This window comes from Megalobrama amblycephala, linkage group LG21 (genome assembly GCF_018812025.1).
Source record: "Megalobrama amblycephala isolate DHTTF-2021 linkage group LG21, ASM1881202v1, whole genome shotgun sequence".
Taxonomy (NCBI): domain Eukaryota; kingdom Metazoa; phylum Chordata; class Actinopteri; order Cypriniformes; family Xenocyprididae; genus Megalobrama; species Megalobrama amblycephala.
This window is the reverse complement of record NC_063064.1, coordinates 16295955-16321828: the sequence shown is the minus strand read 5'-3', so window position 1 is coordinate 16321828 and position 25874 is coordinate 16295955. Positions and strand designations below refer to the sequence as shown.

Sequence of the window (25874 nt, the reverse complement as noted above, 5' to 3'; positions counted from 1 at the left end):
GCAGCTCTAATGGTCAGACTACTGACTAAGACAGCTATTTTTATATTCTTATGAAACTCCAGATATCACAAGATCTCAGATTGTATGAGGCACAAAAAATTGTTTCATATTGCCAACCAACTAAACATCTTTAATGTTCTTAGGGACAAAATGTATATTTCACATTTTCTTCTATGCTGAGTAGACAAAAATGGGAAATTAGTCCTTTTTTATTATTATTTATAACATTTATAAAATAAATAATGTCATTTATTAAAAATTAAAAATCTGAAATACAAATTTTGCATGGGTTATTTAACCCTATGATGCCTTAATTATTACATTCTTCAAAACAAAAATATAATGATTTGTTTTGAGACAATTTTATAATTTAATAAAAAAAAAAAAAAAAAAAAAAAAAAAAACTGTCCATTATGATAGAAGATAAAACAGAGTGTCATAAATTTAAAAAAAAAAAACTATATAAAGATATTAGTGTCAGAAGTGATTTGGATGTAACCTTTAGTTAAAAAAGGGCATTTATGCACCAAAGAGGACAAAACAGAGTGGATATTAGTGTCAGAAGCCTATACATTTATGCACCAAATCAATTCAGAGATTTAAATAATATGGTTATGGTTTAACAGATTCACTTTCTTTTAGTAATAGGTCATCAATATTACATACTAGGATTTGTTAACAGGCGTTGCAGCGCAGCCTGTGTCACTGATAACAAGGTTAAGGGGTCCTGTTACCCTCTGCGTCTGTAATGCATTTAGGGAAGAGTGTGAACAGAAAAAGAGAGTTTCAGCCAAGAGAGTCCGGGAAGTGAGGAAATTCCAACTGACAAACTGGATATGGAAGACACTGACGCATAGGCCAAAGAGCAAAAACAGCACAAGCCTCTACACGCTGACGTGTCACTGCAAAAAACAGTCACTTAGAGGATTATTTTGACTCAGTCTAGGCTGAGACTGCTGCTAAGACCGGACTTCAAGTGTGAGGAATTCAGTAAAGTCGGCATCATCTACAGGAATGAATGAAATCGCCAAGTGCAGTTCTGGATGACTGCATGGAAATATGAAGCCTGAGGACCAGATTTGGTTAAAAGATTAGTTCACCCTAAAATGAAATCACTGACTCACTCTCATGTCTCTCCAAACCTGTGCAACTTGCATTCTTCCATTAAAAACAGAAATTTTAAAAACGCAGAAATTTTAAAGATTGTGTTGTCAAAAGTACTGACTTCGATACCAATTCGGTACTGAAATTTAAAAAATGTGACGCTTTGAGCGCTGTTGAGCAGATTCGTAAACACTTCTGATGCATGTGCTCATGAGATATGTCTGTGATTGGCTACAATGATCAACGCTCAAAAACACTTCATTAGCTCTTCACAGAGCGCTTGTACAGATACACACGGCGCTTACAAAGATACGACCGGTCCGCTGATAGACACCTGCTTTAAACTGCTCCCGCTTTCATATGCAAACACTTCCGTGTGCTTTCAAATGCTCCCGTGCGTTGATCATTGTAGCCAATCACAGACATATCTGATGAGCGCATGAACACAACGGCCAATCAGAGGTGTTTACAAATCCGCTCAACAGCGCTCAAAGTAGGGCGTCACATTTTTAAAATTCATATTGCATTATTGAGGTCAATATTGCGATTGCGACGATAGCGATATAATAAACAAATAGTATCATGAGTATCTTGCTTGGTTCTCAAGAAAATCACACACAGATTACTGTAATGCTGAAATGTTATTTCTCAACTCAAACTAGACAACACAAACAAATGCACAGCGTTTTCAAATTAAAATATTTTTATGAAATTAAATAACATCTTTGCATTACTGCAAACTTGTTATAATCTTTTAAGATATTTGTTTCTTTTAATCTGTAGTGGTTCAACGGATCACAAAACTCATGGTTCGCACATCAAGGTTATGACACAGATAGGATCATTTTTCGGATCACACAAAAAAAAAAAATTAAAAAATTGAAGACTTAACTTTGAAACTTAGTTTCAACCATAGTATAGCCTAAATAATACATTATTAAAGGACACAAAAACAATAAAATTACAACAAGCATAGATAAATACATGTTACAAATAAAGTATAAGTCCAATAACATGCACAGAAATATTTTTTAATGTGAGAGCGGGTGTGGCCATTTGTAAGATTAATCTTTGTTAAAGCTGTGTTTTGTTGTTTGATGTGCAAGGGTATTTATAGGTTCCAGTGTCATCTAGGAATTCTCACCTCGTTCAATTAAGACATAACTGTAACATGATACGCTGAGAGGGGTATTTTGACACATAATGGTGTATGTGACACGTGCATAGGACGGAAAGAGAAATAATTTGGAGTTCGCAGCTATAACGCGCCTCTCTCTCTCTCTGTGCGCGCGAGCCTTGTATGTATGTGCGCCATGAGCACCGATAACAGCGCTGTGTGCATACGATAAATCCTCTTTCCTCTTAACCACTACTAATCTGATACTTATAGCATCATATAACGATAGCGTTTTTTCTTGAAGTGACCGTTTGCTCCGCATCCATCTTTACCCGTTCTCTGCGCTGCACACCGGAAAAGTCATGAACGCGCGCCGCACTGCCACTGCCTAAACTGAAACTGACTGGTCTTCTTTTTAAGCGGTGTATAAAATGGGCAAACAGCTTCAGATAATGGGTTGTTGTGTCCACACATTTTTTTTTTATTTATTTTTTTTATTTATTAACATTATTATTTTATTTCATAAAATCGCAGCATTTTGCGTCATATAATCAGTTGACATCGCGATTGCGATTCATTAACGTGCAGCTCTAGCTCATCACATTTTTAAATTTCAGTAGCAACTTGGTATCGATCGGTACTTTTGACCACTAGTGTCGCTCTTTTGCATGCATACAGTACATGAGGACTGAAAGTTTCAAGTATAACAGGACACAAAAACAATTAATCAAAATGGTCCAATAACATATTTTTTAATGTGAGAGCGGGTGTGGCCATTTGTAACTGAATGTGCAAGGCTTCAGTGTCATCTAGGGGTTAACATACGCTCAGGTCACGACACGGTAGATCTGTCGGAGTTCACGATCACGCATCACGATATTTTGAACAAAATGAAACTGAAATTCAAATAAGATTTATTTCAGTTACAGTTTCATTTTCATTAACAAATTTCAATAATTTTCCTTGTTGCACATACAAGATCACATTTCAAGGTTTATTAAACCTTTCTGTATTCAAATTAACAGCTGAATAGATCTGTCTGTCACTGAAAAAAAATGTTAAAATCAACATGAACTTAGTATTAAGAATCGTAAGGGACAGTTCACATAACACTTCTAAAAAAAACGTGTGGAAGGCGCGGCCACACCGCTTCTCCTTCTTTCCAAAGCGCTTGCGCTCCCGTGGCGTCAGTCATTGCTATGCAACCATGAACTGCGCTCGCCAAGAGGATCAGGAAGTTTCAGCAAAGGATAAAATGATTTCTAGCCCTTGCATTAGCTTTACTTCTAGATATAAAAACACCTTGTACAGCTATGATCAGCTGTTCGGCTGCGATTTTGATGTTTTGTTACGGAAAGGCCATAGCTGATCGGTTGGTTCTTCAGTCCCTCCAGAAAAACGCGATTATGCGATAGCCTGATTTCATGCATAATCAGCCAAAGTCCGCATATTTATGCGGGGGTCGCATTTTTTCAAATACGCCGCATAAATTGCCGATTTCAGCAAGCAAAATATATGCGGGGCTAGCATGATTTCATAATCCCTGCATTTTCGTTGCAAAAAAAGTCATATAGCCTATCTTAGCAGAAAGTTGAAAAATTTTGCGCTTACTTCACACTAGTAAAGCGCCATTATTTTCCCCCTATTGCCATGGGAACCTTGTGAAGTGACGTAATTACGCGACGTGAACATCATCTGCAAACCATGAAACCATGATGAAGCACACAAATCATTCTCCTTTGCCAATAAAAATAAGCGCAAAAGACCGCGCGAAGCAGTTTCCCGGTGTGTTACATGACAGTGGGGGCAAAATATTTTGCACTCCGTGCAACTGCGTGTTGACGCTGGAAAACCACTTTCACTTTGCCACCGCCAAGGATGGTTAAAGCAGCAGCGGAAGCAGGCACTGGCAGGAAGAAGCACACATTATTTAAAATATTTTATTTATTCATTTTTATAGAAGTTGTTGGATATTAATAATAATACGTTTATTTTATATAGCGCCTTTCTACAAACTCATATTCTTTTTTTTTGTAAAGCTACAGAACTTGTTTGACTCAATGTTTTGTAAGTTTGAGCCATGTGTTAATTAAGGTCTGAAATAAAACAGAATGAGAACTTAAATATTCTGTGATTTAGTATGCTTGCTTATCATAGGAAGTAATAGGAAATTACTCTTTACATTAAAGTAGTAGCCTAGTGAGAACAGGGTGTTGGAGGAATCACCTTTTATTTTTTTCTGTTTTTCATCAAACCGCAGTTTTTGCAAGTTCCCACAATTTCATCGCATAAAATTGCAAAAATATCCCGCATATTCCATCGCATTTTTTAAGAAAACGTGCTGCAAAATCAAGCATTTTAGCCCGCAACAATCACAAAAAAATTCTGCGTTTTTCTGGAGGGACTGGTTCTTGTCACATGGCCTGCGGTAGGCTTGCGGCATTCTGAAAAGTTGAGAATTTTTCTTCTCGATGCGCCTGGAAAACGCACCGCATGCGCGTCACGACCGCGTTGCTTCCATTGTGAGCATGCTTGCCGCATGGCTACAATTGAACTAACTGACTTGCATCACCTGCTTTCAAATGGAGCGGCACTTAATATACAGAGCCGTAGTTTGCGGACAAGCTACGCAATATCGCGTTCATAATCGCAGATGAATCGCCTTCGATAATGAACGAGATATTGCGTAGCTTGTCCGCGAACTACGGCTCTGTATATTAAGTATGTATGTGAACAATGTATATAGCAATATGTGAACGGCCCCGCAGAACTTCTTAAAGCAAAGCATCGCAAGCATCTTTTGCTTTTCTGTGAGCTCAGCTGTTGCTGCGGCACTGCGGTAAAAGAAAGCCACGACTTTTCTCACGCGACCAAGCAAGAGACTGACACGAGAAACGTTTAAACCTGCTTGCAAGAGTCGATGCGTGCGCGAAACACTTACTGAACTAGAGAGCTGATTGAGACACACCCTTAATATGCAGTGACAAGGCGGCTTCTCTCACTGCTACTTCCATGTTGCAGAGTAGGTCACGTCGGCAGCTCATCGTAAAAGTATCGACATCACTCTGCGATACATATCGTAACATTTTTGCATCGCGAAATATCGTACTTCGATATATCGTTACACCCCTAGCGTCATCTGCTTCCAGTTATTTTAATGGTGCAAGAACAGTTCATTATGCTGCTTGAAAGTGCAAACTGGTATTTGTTATATGATTTATATTATCATAATCATAAACATGCTGGTTTGTAGCGGTAATAGTTCTACCATTTACTGCACTTTGTTATTATTCTAGCCATTTACCTACAGCGGCTAATGAATCAGAAATCCGCATTGCAAAATAAGGTAGATATTTCAAGTCTTCTGAAGTCATACAATAGCTTTGTGTGAGACAAATGGATCACTGATTCAGTCGGGATTCGGAACTGTGCGATTCATGAACAAATCATTTTGTGAACTGGATTAACTGATTCACTGAAAAGATTCTGATAGCTAAAACAAATTATATAATATGGTACAACCCACTAAAAATGTATTTGTTAAAATAATAACACGTGATTTTTGCAATAAATAAATAATTATATAATAAAAAAAAAATCAGCTTTTGTGTTTCACGTTGAGGTGAACTCTCTCTTTAAATTTTTATACCGTTTCCCATCAAATAACTGAAAAGTGACAGCTGTAATACTGTACAGAACACAGTCATCTCTTTGAGGTTTTGAAAACAATGTAATGCAGTTTGCGTCATATATCTGGTTGTTTGTATGTTGCACAAGATATGGGAATTGCACAAGAAACAACAGCTCAACACACTTCCTGAAAGTCAGGGTAGGCAACTTTGGGTCTTTTGCAAACACACACACACACACACACACACACACACACACACACACACACACACACCTGCTGCTGTTGAAGGTGCAGTAAATCCACCGGACTGATCTCCCCATTGGTGTCACCGTTGGACCCGCCCTCTCTTCCTCCGCCATCTGATTGGCTGCTTAGGCTGCTGACTCCATTTTGATTGGAGGGTGTTGTTCGAATGGTCTCAGTTGCTGATTCTACCATCATCACGTGGCACCTTGCAGGCAAAAAAAAAAGAAAAAGAGAAGAACATATTGAGTGACCATCAGGCATTGTTAGAAGTCCTAGGAAGCATGCTAAGATCTATGTAAGCAATGTGTTTTATCACAAAAGCAAATATACACAATAGCAACCAATAGCAGATTCACAACCAACCCCATCAGAAAGTGTTTATCTGCACTAGTAATACGGTGACACAGCTGCTAACCTTGATAAGAACTTAGTAAACAAGCAGTGCGCCATACATCCATTTGGATATACCTAAAGAACCACCTGAGCCTCTAAACAGCCAATGGCAGCCAAGGACACAAACGCGGAGGAAGGCGCAACGAAGGTTTGCCTGAAGAGATACTTGTGTCAAACTAAAATGGCATTGTGCCATGAAAGAGTTGCATGCTTTTCTCTTTACCAAAGGTTACAATACAGTGCATCAGCTCTGATCGAAGGACATTTGTCTTTGACAAAGGTGTTGATGCATCCAACACAGTGACAAAGAGGCGCTTTCAATTAGAAAACATTTGCTCAAAAGAAACACCAACCTCTAGTGCTCCTTATTATCAGCAGTACAAAAACACAAGCAACTTCCAATAGAAGAGGAATGCATTTAGTATCTTTAAGAGGTAAAACGACTGGAAGAAGAAATAAGCCTTCAAATGAGTGAATGATTCAGTGAACAGATGACTTATTGACGTGTATAGCCTTTGTATTGACATGAGTGCTCCTGCACTAAAACATATTTTGTTGCAATTTTTTTCTGATATATTAACTTATTAATAAATTAATAAATTAAGAAAAGCCAGTAAAAGAATGAGATTCCTAAAAAAAAAAAAAAAAAAATAGTGAGACATTAAATATGAAATAGATTGGCTGGGTTAGTAAATATCATATGGCACAACCCCCTAAAAATAATGATATTTATTAAATTAATAATTTATGTAAGCAAACAAACACACACGCGTGTATATATATTTTTCCAAAACCAAAAGAAACATGAACACAGAGTACATCTAACTTGACACATGACTCACTAGATTTTTTTTTTACTACATTTGCTTGCTTTATTTTACCTTGGCCACGTATTTATCATTGAACTGTTTACATAAGCAATAAGATATTCATTTAAAAACATTAAGATCAACAACATGGAGCATTGTGATTGCATTGTGGGAATGGTACTATCTACACATGCAGTACGTGATGTGCAGTAAAGCTCGCCACAACAACAGCTGAAGACTGCTAAGACAGAGATAGAGAAGACTCTTTACCCGCTTCTCCACCCAGATCTACCATACATTGGGAAGTTTTGGAAACTCGAGGGTGCTTTTACAGGTCCAACAAGTTCACAGTTGGAATCACTTAAATGCACCTGGTTTAGGAGTTATATACTTCATCCAAAGCTGTCAACTGAGGCAGTCACGCGAAACTCGCATGACTGAGGAGGATGCAGGCATGTCTTGTATCATGGGGGATGCAAACCAAAGATGTGGGTAGTTTTATTGGCTATGGACCCATGAGGAACTGCGTGTGGTTAATTTACATCCACCCAAACCATTTATATCACTGAGCTATAACATGCAGGGGACAATACCAAAACCCCAACAACAGCTTTCAAAACCCACTTCAACTTCTTTTCATCATTTGCAAGAAACCCAAACTGTTCGAGAGATGCAAGACTTGTTGCATCGGAGAGCTTGAAGGAACGAGCAGCTGCTGAGCGAGTGCATCACTGCCATATTAAGCAGCCCGAGGTGTAAGCAAGCATGAAGCCTTGTCATATCCCGTAATGGGTGTATATTGCCGCTATAATGGAAGGTCGTAAATAAAGCAGCCCAATAAATCTGCACAGGGAACCTTTGATTACGGCTGTGAGACAGAAGTTTGCAGCGTCTTGTAATTGTTTTTGGCAGGCTCATCTGAGCCGCCAATGTTGAGGCTTGCCGCATCTTGTTTAGCCCCCGAAGCCCCTCTGGCTGAACTTTGACCTGTGAGAACAGAGGAAGATGCATTTTTCTTCTACGGGGGAGTGAGCGATATAGAAAGAGTGGGCGTTCTTCTTCAGATTGAAGAGATAAAATGTGCATTTGGGGGAGAGCATTTGCCTTTTAATTGGGACGGAAGAGAAATGGGACCAAACTTGCCTTTGCTTCAGGGACGAAAACACAAAGAAAAAAAAAAAAAAAAAAAAAAAAATCAGCTCGCAACAGATAAAACAAAAATCCCAGGACCAGCGTCTTCGCGGCATGGTAACGCAATACGTTGGCTATGCACTGAGGTTTTCTCTTTTTTATGTTCTAATATCAGCAGATTTTCTTTGGCACTTACAAGAAAGGGTGGAGGGGGTGGTGATTCATTCTCTATCCTGTTTCTGCAAGTACTGAGGCTGCAACAAGGGATCATGGGAACTTCTGTGACTGCCTGTTAAAAGCTGTTTATATTGCTGATGCTGAGAGTTGCTAAGGTAAGATAGCAACACAGGGATAAACACGTCCCTGAATTCTGATTCGGCTCCAGAAGTGCATATTAGCAGTAAAAAGTGAAAGCTTTGTAGTTCTGCTGATTTTTTTTTTTTTCCTCATCCGTAATAAAAAGGAAGTAACGCAAAAACAAACAAGGTCAGGAAACGGAGAGATGGCGAAACAAACCACAGTTTATCTCATTCATGACTAAATCCCATCCTCCCCGAAGCAAAGATTCTCCTTTCCCTCCTTTCTCTTTTTCTCTCTTCTCCGTCTACCCCTGAGGCAGCTGCAGTTCCGTTCCTGTGCTCAGGGTCGGAGTCGGCGGCTGGCACGGGAACAGAGGATTCCGAGAGAGCAGGGGGTTGAAAAGACGCCGTCTGAGCCAGGTAGGCCAAGGGGCGGAGGTCTCCTGGGTAAATCTCATACAGGTGGGCCGTCACTTCACACCCTCTCAAAAAATAGCAAGCCCAGCGGGGACTAAAAGCTTCCAGTACTCCGACAGGGTCAGAGGTGAAAGGTACATTGTCTGTTCCCAGCTCCCTTTTTTATTGTTTAGGGAACACAGTTTTCTAAAGAAGTCAACACTATTAACGTAGACAAAGCATCAGGTGTTCCTGCCTAAATGAACTTGAAATTAGTTTATGCTTTTCATGCAACAAAAGTCAACGACATATAAGAGCGTCCATGAAAAAGAAAAGAAAATTTACCCTTTGTATTTACGTTTTTAATTTAATGACTCGTGGTGTAAAAAGAAAAATATTTCCTTACACCTTTAATACAGATCTTAATCATTAACTCCAAAAAACTAAACATATTTTTCAAGGTTTTTGGGGAGCCACACCACATGACATTTTACAACCTGAATTAACTAAATTAATTAAAAACATTTATATTGAATAAATTAATGTATTTAAAAAAAAAAAAAAAAAAAAAACATACAGTCAATCTGTAAACATTCAAATGATGACAGTCTCAGTGGCTGAAGCACAGATTCACTGAAGTGGAAGTCTATGTACCTCTGAACCGGAGTACCTGCTTTTACAGTCTTTCATGGCCCGGTTGGCATGCCCGAGAGCTTTGAAGAGGATTGAGGCTGTCAGATCCAGCCGGCTGATCCCAGATCAGCACATCTGCAGCCCCAGACTGTGGATTGGACTCATCGTTCCGGTCCGACTCCAAAACACAAGCCCCACTAATGCCCTCTGAATTCAGTACTTCCAGCCTGGATCATTTCACCAGAATGAAGATGGTAAACGGCCAGCGCCAAGTTCAGATGGTCTGTACAGCGCCAGCTAATGGAATCGGTCTTTATTATTTCAGATGAAAATGAGTATATTTCAAATCCTTCACATAAAAGCTTATTACTGGCCTCTAAAACATTGAAAGCTCTATAACGGATAATTGACTGTGATACCTGAAATTTCATTTTACACATGTTTTGCTTTTTTCCCCTCTTGTTTGGGTCTCAGTGAAAGAAAATATGGCAAACATTAAACCGGGCTAAAGATTTTCCTTTGCAGTCAAAAGGACTGTTCAAGAAGCAATGTTTAAAATAATGCAAGGATTCAAGCCGTAACTCACTTGGCAATGTCGACAGACTGGTTTAAATTTGCAACTTCAGCTCTCCAGCACACACCAGAGCTCCATTTAACTACAAAGAGCATTACCCAGATCTAAAAAGAAAATAAAACGGACGTAATACAAGATGACAACTTTGACAATATTTATAAAAATGGAATACCGCTTTATTCTGCCAGTCCTTTCCCATTTTTTTTTTATCACCGACTCATTCATTTACTCCATCTTTCCTGTCCTGTTCTTTATATAGGAACTCTTCAAGGCATATGCGGAACCATTTCCCATTTTTTCAGCAGGGCTGTTAGCTTTATTTGTCTTCCTTTGCACCTGTGGAACAGCTCTTTCTGCACGTTACGCACACGCTAGCACACACAGACACCCGTCGCAGTGTTTTTTTTTCTTCTTTTCAGCAGGTTACCAGATTAATAACTCTTTATCATGTTAAGCCTTATACAGGTCTATTTATATAAGTCTCACAAAGGCTGTTTCTAGAGCCTTGCATCAGCTCACAGGAATGCTCTTATTAATAAAACAAAGAAGAAGCCAACATGATTAGTGGAGACAGCCACAGTTGTGCCAGCACATCTCACGTCTTCTCCCTCAGGCTACTGAAACAACAGTCCCGCAGAGAAGTGAACGCTTCGTCAGGAGTGCGCCGCCTCTGTTTGTCACCAAATATGATTGAGCAATTCAAAGTCCACCTGAGCACACGTAACAACTTGCTCTGTTCCAAAATCTAGTGAGCTGCCAATAAAATGAACATTTTAAGACACCACAGGTTCAACGCAAGGCTGTTTTTAATTATGCTGTTTACTAAGATGCTTCATTTTGGCCCATAATGCATTACGGCGAACTACTGTAGCTCAAACAGTTGAGATTAGTTGCATTTCAGGGAATGCACAAACTAAAAATAAAATAAAATAAAATAAAATAAAATAAAATAAAATAAAATAAAATAAAATAAAATAAAATAAAATAAAATAAAATAAAATAAAATAAAATAAAATAAAATAAAATAAAATAAAATAAATACATTGAATGCAAGAAAGTTGCTTATTAAAAATAAAGTTCAGTGGGAAAAAATCTGGTGAAAAAAAACTATGAAAAAGGTGAAAAATGTTTACTATAAAGCTTATATTTTGTGAAGTGTATATAAAAAATAGGTGCAAGTGTCAAATGCATGAAATGTAAATCTTGTTTATAAATGCTTATATATTCATTCAGTACTGAGAAGTGTCTATAAAAAGAGCTGTGTGTAATTAAAAACACTATTTATTTTTAAACTTACAGTATCAAAGTATCTCACTGGTAGCTTAGCAAAATGCTAAGAGTGTTTCAAATCAGTCACATAGCAGCCTATGTAAGCAGTAGGGAGCGGGTAGCTCACTAGATTTTGACAAAGATACTTTTACAAGGAAAAAGTAAACATCCAGACTGTATAAAATATCGGTTAAACCGCTTAATTGAAGTCCGACCAAAAAAAAAAAAAAAAAGTGTTTCTGAAGCAAACACACATTCATTGTGTTTATTTATTTGCCTCATCAGGAAGAACTGCTCTCGGGACACAAACATTCAGGAACGCGGTCTACGGAAGGATAGGGTGTATTTGTGTTAGCAACTCCAACTGCTAGCCCACGGGGCAGAGGGCAGGTGTGTGTGTGTGTCCCAGCGGTTAGAACACACAGCTTGCGGCTCTTCCTCCAGATTTGTCTTCCCTAGATGTATGGTTGGTGGTGGTGGTGGTGGTGGTGGTGGTGAGAGGGAGGGGGGGCAGGTATGACTACATCAACTAAAAGGCCGGGCCCAAGGGAAGTCTGTCACTGTCTGCCGTGAAGACAGATAGCAGGAAGACCCAGAGCTGAGAAAGAGCGTGAGAGTGAGAGAGATGTAATGAGCAGGCTACCTAAAGTAAGTCACCGCAAGAAAGGGTCCGAAACAAATAAGTGTTCTTGATAGAATAATAAAGGAAAGTCTGAATTGCTGGGTGTCTCTTAGCAGTTTTAACCTTGGCCCAGCACCGGCCACTTCAAAGGGATCAACTACTCGCTCCTCCCGGGGGGTACGGCGCACTGGAATATCCTGACAGTAAAGAAGAGACCCTCGTTTGAAGACTGCTTAGCTGAGCACTTATGCGTTCCCTTTTTATGAGCGAAGCCGTTCTCCACTCCACTCTAGAGCGGTTTCTCTCCGTGGAAGTGGCACACTGCTCCACTTGGCATTATGACAGAATCCCTTCACGTCGCCACCCACTTACACACTCACACACCCCAGGCCTTTAATTTTAACATGAAATGGCGTCCGCAGCCCATTTTACTGACGTAATGTGACATTTTGGAGTGAAACAGGATATTTAATGAGAAAACAATGGCTGAAACTTATGTATTTGTATTTTTTTTTAACTTACATTTTTCCCTTTTTTCATTATATTATCCATCAGGAATTGATTGAATTGTGAAAAGAGGGGAGTATATAATAAAACGGGATGAAAACAACCCAAACGAGAAAATGTATTTTTCAAAGTTGCATTTTCATACAAAATTCATACGATGTGATCTGTAAGAAAATGTACAATTAAAAAAGCGAAATGAAATGTGAAAACTGAAATGAGTTTAAGTTGAAGTACTAAAATGACTGACTGGAAACAGATAAAAAATAAAAAACTGAAACTGAAATAATAATAGTATTGTTTAGAAAAAAAGAAAAAAAGAAAAAGAAAAGAAAAAAACCCACAACAAAATTACTGACAAAAAAAAAAAAAAAAAAAAAAAAAGTACAAATGAGATATGAATTCACAGAAACTTGTCACCAATTTGTCAAAATGTAACATAACAACAAATTGCCATGAGAGTATATTGGACGAAAATATGAGGGATGGTAACTCCAACAGCCGAAAAAAGTAAAGTTGTAAAGCCAAATGTTTTTCTTTGCAATAACATGCACTAATGAATTATGTAAGATCAGGAACATGTACAGTATTAACCCTTTGATGCACAAGCTATGAAAACCTAATGAAACCTGTGCATTCTAATGCACAACATGGGTCAAAAATGACCCGTATTCATTTCCTATGTTATTTCAATCATGACTGAGTGTTTCTTTGCTGAATCTTTGAAAGAAATGTATTTTGTCATTTATTTATTCCAGGTATTCCTTAAATATCTTGATTTTGATTGTCAAAAATCATTATGTTAATTTTTTCTTTCTTACTTTATAAACAAACACAGTTTTTGTATGTCTACATCAATTTTACACACATGGGTCAAAAATGACCCGTATTCATTTCCTATGTTATTTCAATCACAACTGAGTGTTTCTTTGCTGAATCTTTGAAAGAGATGTATTTTGTCATTTATTTATTCCAGGTATTCATTAAATATCTTGTTTTTGATTTTCTACAAATAATTAAATAAATAAATAATAAAATACATTTCTTTGAAAGATTCAGCAAAGAAACACTCAACCATGATTGAAATTACATAGGAAATGAATACGGGTCATTTTTGACCCATGTTGTGCATTAGAAGGGTAGTGATACAAAAATTATTTTTATTCAAAAAGTAAGAAAGAAAAAATGAAAATGAGGATTTGTGATGATCAAAAACAAGTTAATTGAGGAATACCTGGAATACTGAATGATGAAATTAATTTCTTGCAAAGATATAGAAAATAAATCTCAGCCGGGTCATTTTTGACCCATGTTGTGCATCAAAGGATTAATAAAGTTGTATATATTAATAAAGTTCATATTGACTTTAAAGGAATCAGTGTTACTTCTAATTAAAAGCACTATGACTGTCTATTCACCTATCCAAAGGGAAATAACCATGAATGTCGGTGATTTTAATAATATTGATTGTTTTATCCTTATGCTAAAGCTCCCGACTGATAAACCTTGTTACCTGGATCAATACAAAATACATCCACTTCAGCTGCCTCAATTGCTCCAAGCGGATCCCTACAATTAGTGTACTGTACATCTCCTAGGATAAAAGATATCTTCTAAATACTATGTAATCAAATACATAAAGTCTTTGTAAACTCATAATTGCCCTATAAAGATTATACACTTTTTGTGTTTTGCCCTCATTCTCAGATCTCGAGGAAAGATGGTGCTTTTGTACAGCATACGAGCTACAGATCCAGTCGAACTCAACAGCCTCCTCTTGTGATCACATGGAACAGTTCCAGCTTGTACAGGTGTACAGATAGACATTATCTGCTCATTTCTTGGCCTCAAAGACGAATTAACATCTAAAAGATGCATTTGTGTGCATGGTCATTCCCACCATGCTGATTTAAAGAGCAGTGAAGGTAAACATTTGGAATGGTTGCTGGTTTATTGAGGACTAGACTGCTTTTACGGTCACAACCAAAACCCTTAGCTCTTATTACTGAAGCTTAGGACCACCAATGTCCAAAAATAACCAATTCATTTCCCTACGGCACAGGCTGAGACAAAGGGCACAGGAAAAAAATGGGAGCATGGATAAAGAAAATGGAATGAACGGAATGATCTGCGTTCACGAGGCTAATGACACAACTTTGATCTTGTGATAATTTTCAGTGGGTTTCAGAGTTGGTGTCCTAATTTCAAACTAATTTTTTTTCAGCTGAGGTTTTCCTTTTTCCCGTCAAATCTAAACTATGGCAGATGACAATTAAGGAATTGCTTACCCGCCGACTGTCTCAAAAATCAGAGGCACTTAAAGGACAATTCAATTATCAAGGACATGCCGATATGAAAGTAAAAAAGTAAGAAATATTCTCACGGGGGTAAGAAAACGAGGCCAAATAAAACAGAGGAGACAATCAGATAAAAAAAAAAAAGTCTGTGGGGGAGGCAATTGGATTCATATGATATCTAAATGTACCATATGGCGATCTGATGTGTTCCTGCTGTGACGCGCACCTGATGCAGAAGGAGGCAAAGTCCTGTTTGTCGAGCCCATAAAGATTAGCTTTAATCAGGTGGGTTTCGTTGCATTCGGTAAACACCACCAGCATTCCCGACCGATGAGATCTCTTCTGTGTGCCTGTGTGACCGGGGCAAACATTTACTCCCCCTGACACTACTACTACCACCACCCCTCTGCCTTTTTCTTTTTGGCTAAAAGTAAGTGATTTTCCATTCTGCCCTTGATGTTTAAGAGACTGGATATTTCTATACGAGGCCTCCTGACCATCAGATGCACACAGATCATGGCAAATATTTGGAATAGGTGCTGGGCTTTCACAAACGGCCCATTTGTCAGCCACTGAACGCACACATACTCATCCACTTAGACCAGTGATTCCCATCCAGGGCTATATGAGCAGGTTCCAGAGGGTACACTAAAAGATTTCGATTTTGCTGGGTTTGTACTGCATAGACAGGAATGCCTCAGCATCATCCCAGCCTGATGCATTAATCGCTGCAAATGTGTCTATTTACAATGTGATGTTGAGCATATTATAGTCAATCACGGGCATGTCTGCTGAAAGTAATGGACAATCAGAGGTGTTTAAAATGCCTCAAAACGAGAGTTTCAGTTTAGTGCTAGTTTAAGTCCTACATGCTCACAAACCCTAACCCATTATAATAAACAAAGCGTAATACATTGTAAATTAGAGATTTATTGTGCAGTTTAGATAGATTCATTGATTAAAATGGTTAGTGTTGCAAGTGTGCTGAAATCAGTGAGCTTGCGCTGAATTGATTGACAGCTTCAGTGATTATAAAGGGAGCTCTTGTTGAAAAGTTGTTGTTTTTCATGAGATTTCATGAGTTCTACATCATACTTCAGTACAAAAAAGTGCTAAGCTTTGATAAAAAATTTTTTTTTAATTTATAATGTCTAAATATAAATTCAAAAGCAAAACATGGGTGAAAAAAACTATATTGGGCGTGGAAATAAGTGCTCCTCTGTTGCCATCTTTTTTATTTTTAAATAAAAGTGTTTGTTTTCCATCAAATGTTGGATTTATATTAAAATTTAAAATGAGCATTTAGTCTTTTTAACCTATAACATTGACTCTTTGGTTTAGTGTCGATGAAGGGGGTATTTCAGCCTTATTAATAGGGTGGTCGGGATACTTAAGGCTAAAATGTTGGGAGCCACTGACTTAAATGTCAGCCTACAGATAGATAGAATGAACGATAGATAGAAAGAATGAACGACAGATTGATGGTTTGATACATATCTGTAAGGATCATGTATTGAGTGTGTGGCTCTTTATAGGTGGAGGTTGAGAGGGGCTTGTGGGTCGTGTTAATAGGCAGTGGTTATTATCCTGTGATCATCAAGATGAATAAAGCCATTTCTCATGTCCTGTAATGGTTTAAGAGGCTAATGATGGGGCAAGGGCAGTCTCAAGACCGCCTGAGGCACTAATACCCAAATTGTATTTAACATGGTGGAACAGAGGTGGAACTTTATGGCTTTGAAGAGCAAGCAATCCAACAAATGCCTAAATGCACCCGGATGCAAAATCTGCTTTATGAACATGACCTTCATATGCAAGATAAAGTTTGAATGAACAGCAGCTGTGATTACAGTGAGAGGGAAGACAGTTAGCTGATCTAGATTTTTTAAAAAGACAGTGGGAACAGGAAAATCTGGAGTGAAACCAGTTCATGTTTTTGCTCCATGCCGACTCAAAGCAAGGAAGCTGTTTATTAATTAAGAGTTTTAGCAAAAACGGAACATGGTCTGTTGGTCTTTATTCTCACAAATATTAAAAACCAATTAAAGGTTAGAATTAAACTTTAAAAAAAAAAAAAAAAAAAAAAGATGAAAAAGACTGATTAAACTGGCCCAAAGAGAAGGAAATGCGACTAACTTAAGACTTTAATCGAGGCGGTGGGGCAAAGTGATGTCTTAAGTTCAAAGTGGACATGATATAATTTTATACATCTGCTTTCATGACTGGCACTCTGGATTTCTGAGTTAATTAATTGATTGGATCAGAGTGGGTATAATCAAATAAAATTTTATAACTCCATAATAAAAAACAACACTTTAGAAGGAGGCATGTGGAAAAATGATAGCATGTCCATTTTTCAAATTAATTGAATTTTAGTACTTTTGAACTTGGTCCAAGGCGTCTCATAAGCAATAACTCTACACCATCTTGAAAATGGCTCCATGACTAAAGATATTCAAACACATGCACTTTTTTTTTTCTTCTTGGTTCCTTGATTTCTGGGAGAAAACCACCGCTGTTTATAACTAGTAACCGAGAGCGTTCAATTGCCAGTAATTTCCATATTATATTCTCCAGTAGTTGCACTGCCTAATAAAGTTCTCACCAAGAGTAAAAGCTAAAATATTAATTCCATCTTCAGCAGTGCTGATTGCATTAAAAAACGTCTGTTTTATTATTTAGCACAGAAAGGAAAATCTTTGTTAAAGTGACTTGAATGCAAATTGATATCACTAGAACGAACAGTAGAAAAGCATTACTAATTTGAATCATAATAATATCAATTGAATAATTCATAATGTAATATAAATAAATTAGAGAGGTAATTCGTTTGAAAATGGATGCCTTCAATTAATGTCTCAGCCCCCCCAACCAAAAAAAAAAGAGGGCACATACACACCCGTTTCATAGACAAGAACATTAATTGCTTAACTGTAGTCATTGTTATGAGGTGTCAGAACCCGTGTAGAATCAGGGAAGAAACTAAACATGCAGAGTTCGCTTTAATATTACATAAATTTTTCACTGCATTTATTCAATATTCATGAATTATGCTTGCTCTCACTAACTTGTCTTTATATCCAGCGTGAAGTGTTTTTTCCGCTATGAAAACAGCAGCTCTTGTCCCAATTCAATTTCAGCGAGGATGATTTTAAAATCAGTACGTGACACGTCGCCTTTTCACCTTGTTCATTTTCCGTTCCTCTCTACGGAACAAGAGTAGCTGCCTTTGTGTCATTATCAGCCTTATTACACGTCATTAAAATACTGGAAGAAAATTCCAGAAGAAATATACACGCTACACCAGGGCACTCTCTCTCTCTCTCTCTCTCTCTCTCTCTCTCTGTCTGTCTCTCTCTCTCCCTCGCGTGTCACACTTTTAGGGGTGAGCATGCGTGTGTGTGTGCGAGAGCGCAGAAGTGACAAAAAAAGAACAATATAATTGGAGAAATGTACGCAGTAATAATAGGTATTCAGAAAATGATAATTCATATTAAACAGGGTGCATAAAGTCAGCCTCATTTGCATGTTTTAGATTATATGCATTTCAAAAGTAATTTCCGCAGGGCATATGAATGACATTAATTCCCGAGTGGTTTCTGCTATAGACCTCAAACTATCAAACACTCAAACATTTAAAAGATGAAAAAAGAGTACTGCCACATTTGCGAGGGGAGATTTCAAGGTTAAAGTATTTGAATGCATGTTTTAAAGTTCTGTCTAGGTTGTTTAAAGTTGTTCCTAGCCTAGTTTAAAGTTCACTAAGCTGTGTTTGGAACAAAACCATCATGAGACTTTATACTCTAAAAATTCAGCACATATATTTGTAATGTAAAATTGATGGATGGATGGATTATTCTTGTAACATCTGACAAATACAACTCTATAATTATTTCATTAACTTTAATCAATTCATTGCTAGCTACAATATAACAATTATGCCATACACTACATTGTCAGGTAACCTAAAATATGTGCTAACATGTGGCAACTGCTAAATTAAAAAGATTTAATATGACTCAATCAACCTGACTACATTACGTTAAAGCATTCAAATCATTTTCATATGTCAGATCAGGTAGAAAAAGCTCACACATTTTAACCTCTTACAGTCAAATATGCAATTTCAATAACCTAAAATATAATAACCAAATGCCCATCACAAATAAATAAATCATCTGGACACAGTGTGAAAGTCCATACTGCTAAAGTCTTCCCAGACATGAGTAAGTGTGTTGTGCCAATCACTGTAATACGGCACAAAGAGCACTGTGGGTATTCAAAATGCCAATTTTAATACAGCCCTCCAGCCAGAAGTTGGGAGAGAGAGAGAGAGAGAGAGAGAGAGAGAGAGAGAGAGAGAGAGAGAGAGAGAGAGAGAGGGAGATCCCTTTTAGCCTTGGTTCATTTGAAGAGAAAACAAATTGGAGAAAGACTGCACAGGAAACCCTCAGATTTGGCAACTTAAGTGGAAAACAGGCCATTTTTATTTGATAAGACTAATTTGACCAAGTGCCATAATGTTTCTGATGTATAAGAGACTGGAGTTTGGAGTGTTATGTATAAAGCAATGGTTCTCAACTGGTGAGCTTGGATAAGAAAATAAAAGGTTTTCTAAACTTTCACCGTTTTTACAGTTGTTGTTGACATCAAAGACTGCGTGTCCAATCAAACTCAACTCAAAATACAACATTTAGGTGCAGATTTCATCTGGCATTTAGAAGATAATCAAATTATACCGATGTCAACTTTGACATGTTGTGTGCCAATATATATATTAGAGCTGCACGATTAAATTGTAAAAAGATCGCAATCTCGATTCAAACACACGACATATTATTTTATTAATGGCAACGATTCGCCCTTGTCTATTAAAACTTTGACAAAACATTCAAAATCTCTGTTCGTGCTGCCACGCTGAGCCAGAGAGAGCAGTTTTGAACCACACAGTAGTTATTTCTGTGTAACAAATATACAAATTATCACAGAAGTACTGTGATAAAAGTTTAAAGTTAGAATATAAACACTGATGTCCACAATAGCAATCAAAATAGAGCAAACCACCTTTCGAAACAAACTTGGCACTTCAAATAACGATTTTATCGATTACATCTTTTTACGCCACTAGGTGGCGACAAGTGAACTGTTAAAAATGTACTTGTCATTGAATTATTAATTCCAAAGATTTGTTCAAAAACACCAATTCATCCAGTAATGAAACAAGTATTTATTAATTAGTCATTACATTCATTCAAAACCATTTTTTTTAAACAATTCATTCAATTAATTATTTCAATTAATTTTTTGCAGCGTAAACAATTTGGTATAGCGTTGGGTCACTACTTAATTTCCTGAAGCAAAACCAATTGAGAACCACTAGGTCAACTAACAGACAAACCAAATAAACGAATCTAAATGAGCAATATGGCCTAAACTTGCCCATCTGTGCTAGTTTTGGCTTACTCACAAAGATTATGTATATAAAAATAATTGTAAAAAAGAAACCACAGGGGAGAAGGGGGGATACAGTCTGGGCTGCCTCCCTTTGTGAAGTTTGTGTTGTGTCTGTCTAAATATTATGCTACCGAATGTATCCCTCCACATGATTATCTCATTATGAATTAATGGTTTGCATGCTGCGATGTGTGTGTGCGATGCCTAGTTCAAGCTAACTGTTTATCTGCCTCACCATAAGAAAAATAAAACACGGAGTCTGTGAGTCTGGCCATTATAATCGTGAGTCAGCTTGTTGTGGCATTTAAAAGTCAAGCAGATATTAACAGCTTGTGCGGCGAGCGGAGAGCGAGATCAACTCTAATGAACGGCGTGCAGACGGTACGCTACCGTAATCGCCCTGACGATCGAGTTTCGTCCTCTTCGTTTTACAAGTCTCCGCTTACAGGTGCTGACAGGCCACTATGGCGAGATTTAAGGGAAAGAAAAATGGATTTTATGGCATTATCTCGTTATATCGTTTTCCCCGTTCTGTACTCATACTGTAAGACTAGCCTCTTTGTCCTTCTCCAGAGAAGGATACGTGGACAAGTTCAATTACGCAGGGAGAGTAAATGCTGAGGGAACTGGAAGGAGAGAAAGGCAGAGTGAAGGAGAAGAAATAAAGAATATCTAGAGGGAGAAAAACGGGCTAATTAGGACCTGGAAAATGTATTTGTTATTTTTTTCCCCCCCAGTCTTTTTCCCCCCTCCCCCCCTCTTTTTTTGTTTTGTTTCCCGAGGGAGTTTTTAAAGAGTTCTATTTCTTTTCAACAAGGGAGGCGGAGGGGAAAAATGAAAAGAGGATTATGTTTCTTAAGACAAAAATCATGACATGCACAGAAAAAATGAAACGTCTTGCAACAAAGGAATTCACAATGCCGTTTAGCCAGCGTTGGACTGCGCAAACATCTGCATTTACATCTCATTTCATTTTTGACTCAAAACAAAGACCCAAAACATTGGATAGTGGAAGTTCGAGGCCTTTTTTTTTTTTTTTTTTTTAAAAGGGGAAAAAAAAAAAAAAAAAAAAATCGAACCTCAGGCAATAACACTCTAATGAAGTGCATACTAAAAGGGCTCATTCCAATCTCCTTACTTCTGACACCAAGCGCACTTGAAAGGCCATCTTTAGAGAAGCGGTTCTGTAATGATAGCGGCGGATAGACTGGACGTGTAAGAGGCATATTCATTCCTTTGGCTTTAATTGGAGAGCTCGCATGACTGACTCAGAAAGGCTGCTAGTCTGGTTCAGAGCCCCCGAGCCCGAGCCCAGGGGCAGCCAGGCAGAGCTAACGCCCTTAGTCAGGAGGAGGTGAGCGCCAGCACAAAGCCAACATCAAACTAGACACTCGGGCTAAAAGGTACGAGAGGAGCTGGGGGTGGGGGGTACTGGGGGTCTGAAAAAGGAAAAAAAAAAAAAAAAAAAAAAAAAGGAAAAGTCGATGCTTTTAAAAGACAATTAAAGCACATTGATTTCTCTTCATTGTTTCAACAAAACACATTCCAGAGCATCTGGGGCCTTGACTGTTTTATTCGAACACAATCTGTGGTGCTTCTTTGAGTTATTGTAATCGTTTCCTCCACAATGGCACCCACCTGTTGCTGACATTCCTGCGTATCACAGTTATTTGCCATGTACCATGCCTCTACTGTAGAATACAAAAAAAATACTACACCCGCTACTGGTAGAACTTTCAAAACCTGTCTGCATAGCTTTAAACGAGTCGATTGTTCAAAAACAACCAAAAAAAAAAAAAAAAAAAAAAAAAACACAGCTTGGAATTATCAAGACAGCCCGGGACGGGAAAAGGGTGGGGGTCCTGTGGGGGGAGGGGGACGCCATCTGCTATCTTTCACCGGAGACTTCTGACTCGGTCTTCTCGTTCTCCTCTGCTTTTTTTAATACCTTCGAAAATAAAGGAATGGAAAAAACCTGCATATTTGTCATTTCCGATTGTTTACCTTTTTCACGGCAAATTGATTTTTACATCTCCTTTTCCTGGAAGCGTCTAGGTGCGGGCCTGCCAACCCCTGTTTCTCTGTTTTATGGACCTAGCCCTCTGGAGAAGTTTTAAAGCTTTCACTTCAGAAGTCATTTAAATGATACAATACCGCTTTTGTCCCAGGCACCTCTGTTTCTCTCTCTTTCTCTCTCTCTTCAATCACCCAAATTCCACCATGCATTCTTTTTTCTCTCTCTCTCTTTCTTAAGTTGAAGACATGTTAAAAGTTTTTTTTGTTGTCGTTTTGTTTTTTGTCATTTCCTCGCATCTCTTTAATCTGACTGTTCACCTCAAAGACGACTCGTTGCATCAGGGCCTTGTGCTGAAGAAGTGGGATGATGTACGATTCAAAGTTTTTGTAGACGTCTGGTTTTAAACCCGCTGCCGCAACTGTGTTATTGGGTAGTTTCGGAATCAGTCGTTTGGCTGTGAGTCGTGTCTGGCATGTGGGACAAAATTGGAGTTCCTTTTGTTCAGAATTATGGTTTAATACCCACTCTGCAAGCAAGACAAGGCCAAAACTGAGAGAAAAAAAAAATAAAAAAATGGAATAGTTCGCTTTGCAGAAATTTCTCCCGGTGGCTGCTAGCCATATCTGCAAAGTGAACTGCTGTTTTGCTTTTTTGTGACATAACATTTAGACTCAAGATTAGCATGTTAGCCAACTTTTACAAAACATTATTGCAAGATATCATGCAAAGATCCTATCCATCATCAAGGCAATTGGCTGGGATCACTTTTAATACGAAATAATAGAAAAATGAATCACAATTGTTGTAATTTTTTTACTCTTGACCACAAAAATTTGGTAAATTCTTGTAAATTACTAAAATGGCCAAACATTTCCCTTTTCTGTGCATTTTCTACAGTTGGCATGTTAACAGCTTAGCCTATTATCTTAGCATCTTAGTGCTAATTGGTTAAGGAAAGCTCTAGAACAAGATATCAATAGATATTTTTTTGTAAGGGCATTGAGGAAGGAGGACAGGATCTTGCTTGAAATCGGACTTATCCCCTAATGTGGTTTTTACATATATGACAAAAAAGCCATGCCAGATGCTGCACGCAAAACGCAAACATCTAGAATCCATGTGGAATATCTGAAGGCCTTGATGGTTAAAAACTGGCACAGGCTCAGAAGCTGTCACCCTTCAAGCTGTGAAGCCTTTTTATTGTCTGTGCGTGTACAAATTCTACAAAAAAGCGGGGGAAAAATTAAGGGGAATTCTTTTCCCTGAGACCTCTAAAAGTAGATCTCAAAAACCTGTTGAGCTGGAAACATCACTCAACCCCCAGAACTTCAGCAGAGATTAAAAGGCTAAATGGACCGGCATGACTAAATATTTCTTAGTGCAGGGACATGTTCAAAGGCTCTTGGGAATTAAAATCCTCATCAATGCTCCAGCAGAGACAAATCCTTATTTATTTGCTATAATAGGAACACGTCTTTCCAAAGCAGCGAGAGGTGATAAACTCCTCGCTTTGTTCTTTTCATCGTGATCAAACACATTCCGGCTACTGAGAGCAGTGCATGTTTTTCTCCTACACACTCAGATTTAGGAATGGACGAATGTGATCATCAGGACTAAACCGAAGTAAAATCTTAGTGCTTTTAGTGCTCTAATTACTTTCAGAGGACAGTGCAAGGTGGTCTGAAGATCTCTTGTGCATAAATGTATTATTCCATGTGCAAAACTGACTTTTCTTTAACCTGTTTTCAAATACTGACACAGTTTCGGGCAAAGCTGCCTCACTAATTAAAATAATCCTTTCATGCTTGTCTGATGAATTACAGTTGTATTTATTATAAAACTCTTACACACAAAATAAGCACCAAGAGCACACAATTAAAACCTAGTTAAGTGATTATTATATGGGTCTGTTTGCGTGGAAATGGAGATTGAACCTGTTCGCAGTCATAATTAGGCTAAATAAAATTAAAATGATATTTGCGGCGCTCGCAGGTACAGCTGGGACCGGTGTCACGGGGGTCCACTCATCGCTGGTGATTGGATCAAATTGTTGGGCGATTTACAGCACCATTCCCCCTCGGTGTCAACCAATTAACATTTCCTTAACACCCTGCACCTCTTTGAAGTAAGGTGTCTCCATTGTAATGGGAGGTTTGCGAGGTCAGTGTCTTTTATGGAAGCTTTCCGTCATATTTCTATCTCCTCAGCAATGACATTTAATTGTATTTTCAAATTTTAAATGCATTGTAAAGGCGCTTTCTAATTCGCCAACTGTACTGGATTTCGCCAAAACGGGTCGTGCTGAACTGAAAAAGACACAATGTGTCTATTCACAGGCCTGGAAAACACAGAGATGACGCACTGCTCTGTCTTGATCACAATGGCAAAAAAATTACAAACAAAATATATACAATGAGCATACAGAAGCACAAAATAAATGATAAGACAGATATTGGAAACCCACAATGCTTTTGTCCTTCAGTACTTTCACACACGTACATGCGCACACACACATCCCAAGCTCCATTTCCCAGTATATTGCGGTGGTGGTGAGCACAGCTGGCAACATCTGGAGGCATTTTGAGTCTGTTTACATTTCCAAAACACTGAAAAATACTGCAGGTGCCAGAAGAGTAATAAGGAACCAGGTCACAAAAAAGGATTGTTTAAACTCTAACAACTCTCGGCTCTGTCTCTCCCTCTCTCCTCCTGGAACTTGCTCTCTCTCCACTCATTTTTCATCAATCGCACACCACTTGCCTTTCAACGAAAAATAAGGCGCCGTAACAGTGCTCCAGCAATAACAGGAAAAATGGACTGAGAAGGAGAGAGACTGATGTAAAGCATCAGTCCTTTACAATGAGTCCTGAAAGATTCAAAGAAGCATACCAAATGTAATTGAACACACACACACATATATACAAATACATATATATACACATACATACATATATACATATATATATATATATATATATATATATATATATATATATATATATATATATATATATATATATATATATATATATATATATACACACACACACACACACACACATGGGTCATTGACAAATAAGGTTTTTAAAAGAGTCAAATTTAATGGAGATGTAATTTATTTTGAAGTTTTATTAAGTGTTAACAATGAGATTATGTGGTTTTTATAATCAATTAACACTGCTTTTGTCATTCATATATTACAAGACGGACACGTTTTTTTTCCCTGGTTTTACCGAATTACACTTTTGGTTATACCGAAAGATGATATTTTCAATGCTAACAGGCTGATATCTAGCTAGCTAGCTAGCAAAACGACAATCAAACATTTTATATTTAGTACAAGTTTTTAAAATGTTACAACATTTTTCATGTTTTATA

At 37.8% G+C, this 25874-nt stretch overlaps 1 protein-coding gene across 6 annotated transcripts in view; it reads right to left on the bottom strand.

The window, feature by feature from the left end:
- Positions 1 to 25874, bottom strand: part of foxp4 (forkhead box P4) — a 363043-nt gene that overhangs the window by 100186 nt on the left and 236983 nt on the right. For all 6 annotated transcript variants that reach the window (XM_048172845.1, XM_048172841.1, XM_048172843.1 and 3 more), the window contains one exon: positions 6126 to 6303. In XM_048172845.1, the coding sequence (XP_048028802.1) occupies positions 6126 to 6303 (178 nt within the window). The remainder of the gene's footprint in view (positions 1 to 6125; positions 6304 to 25874) is intronic.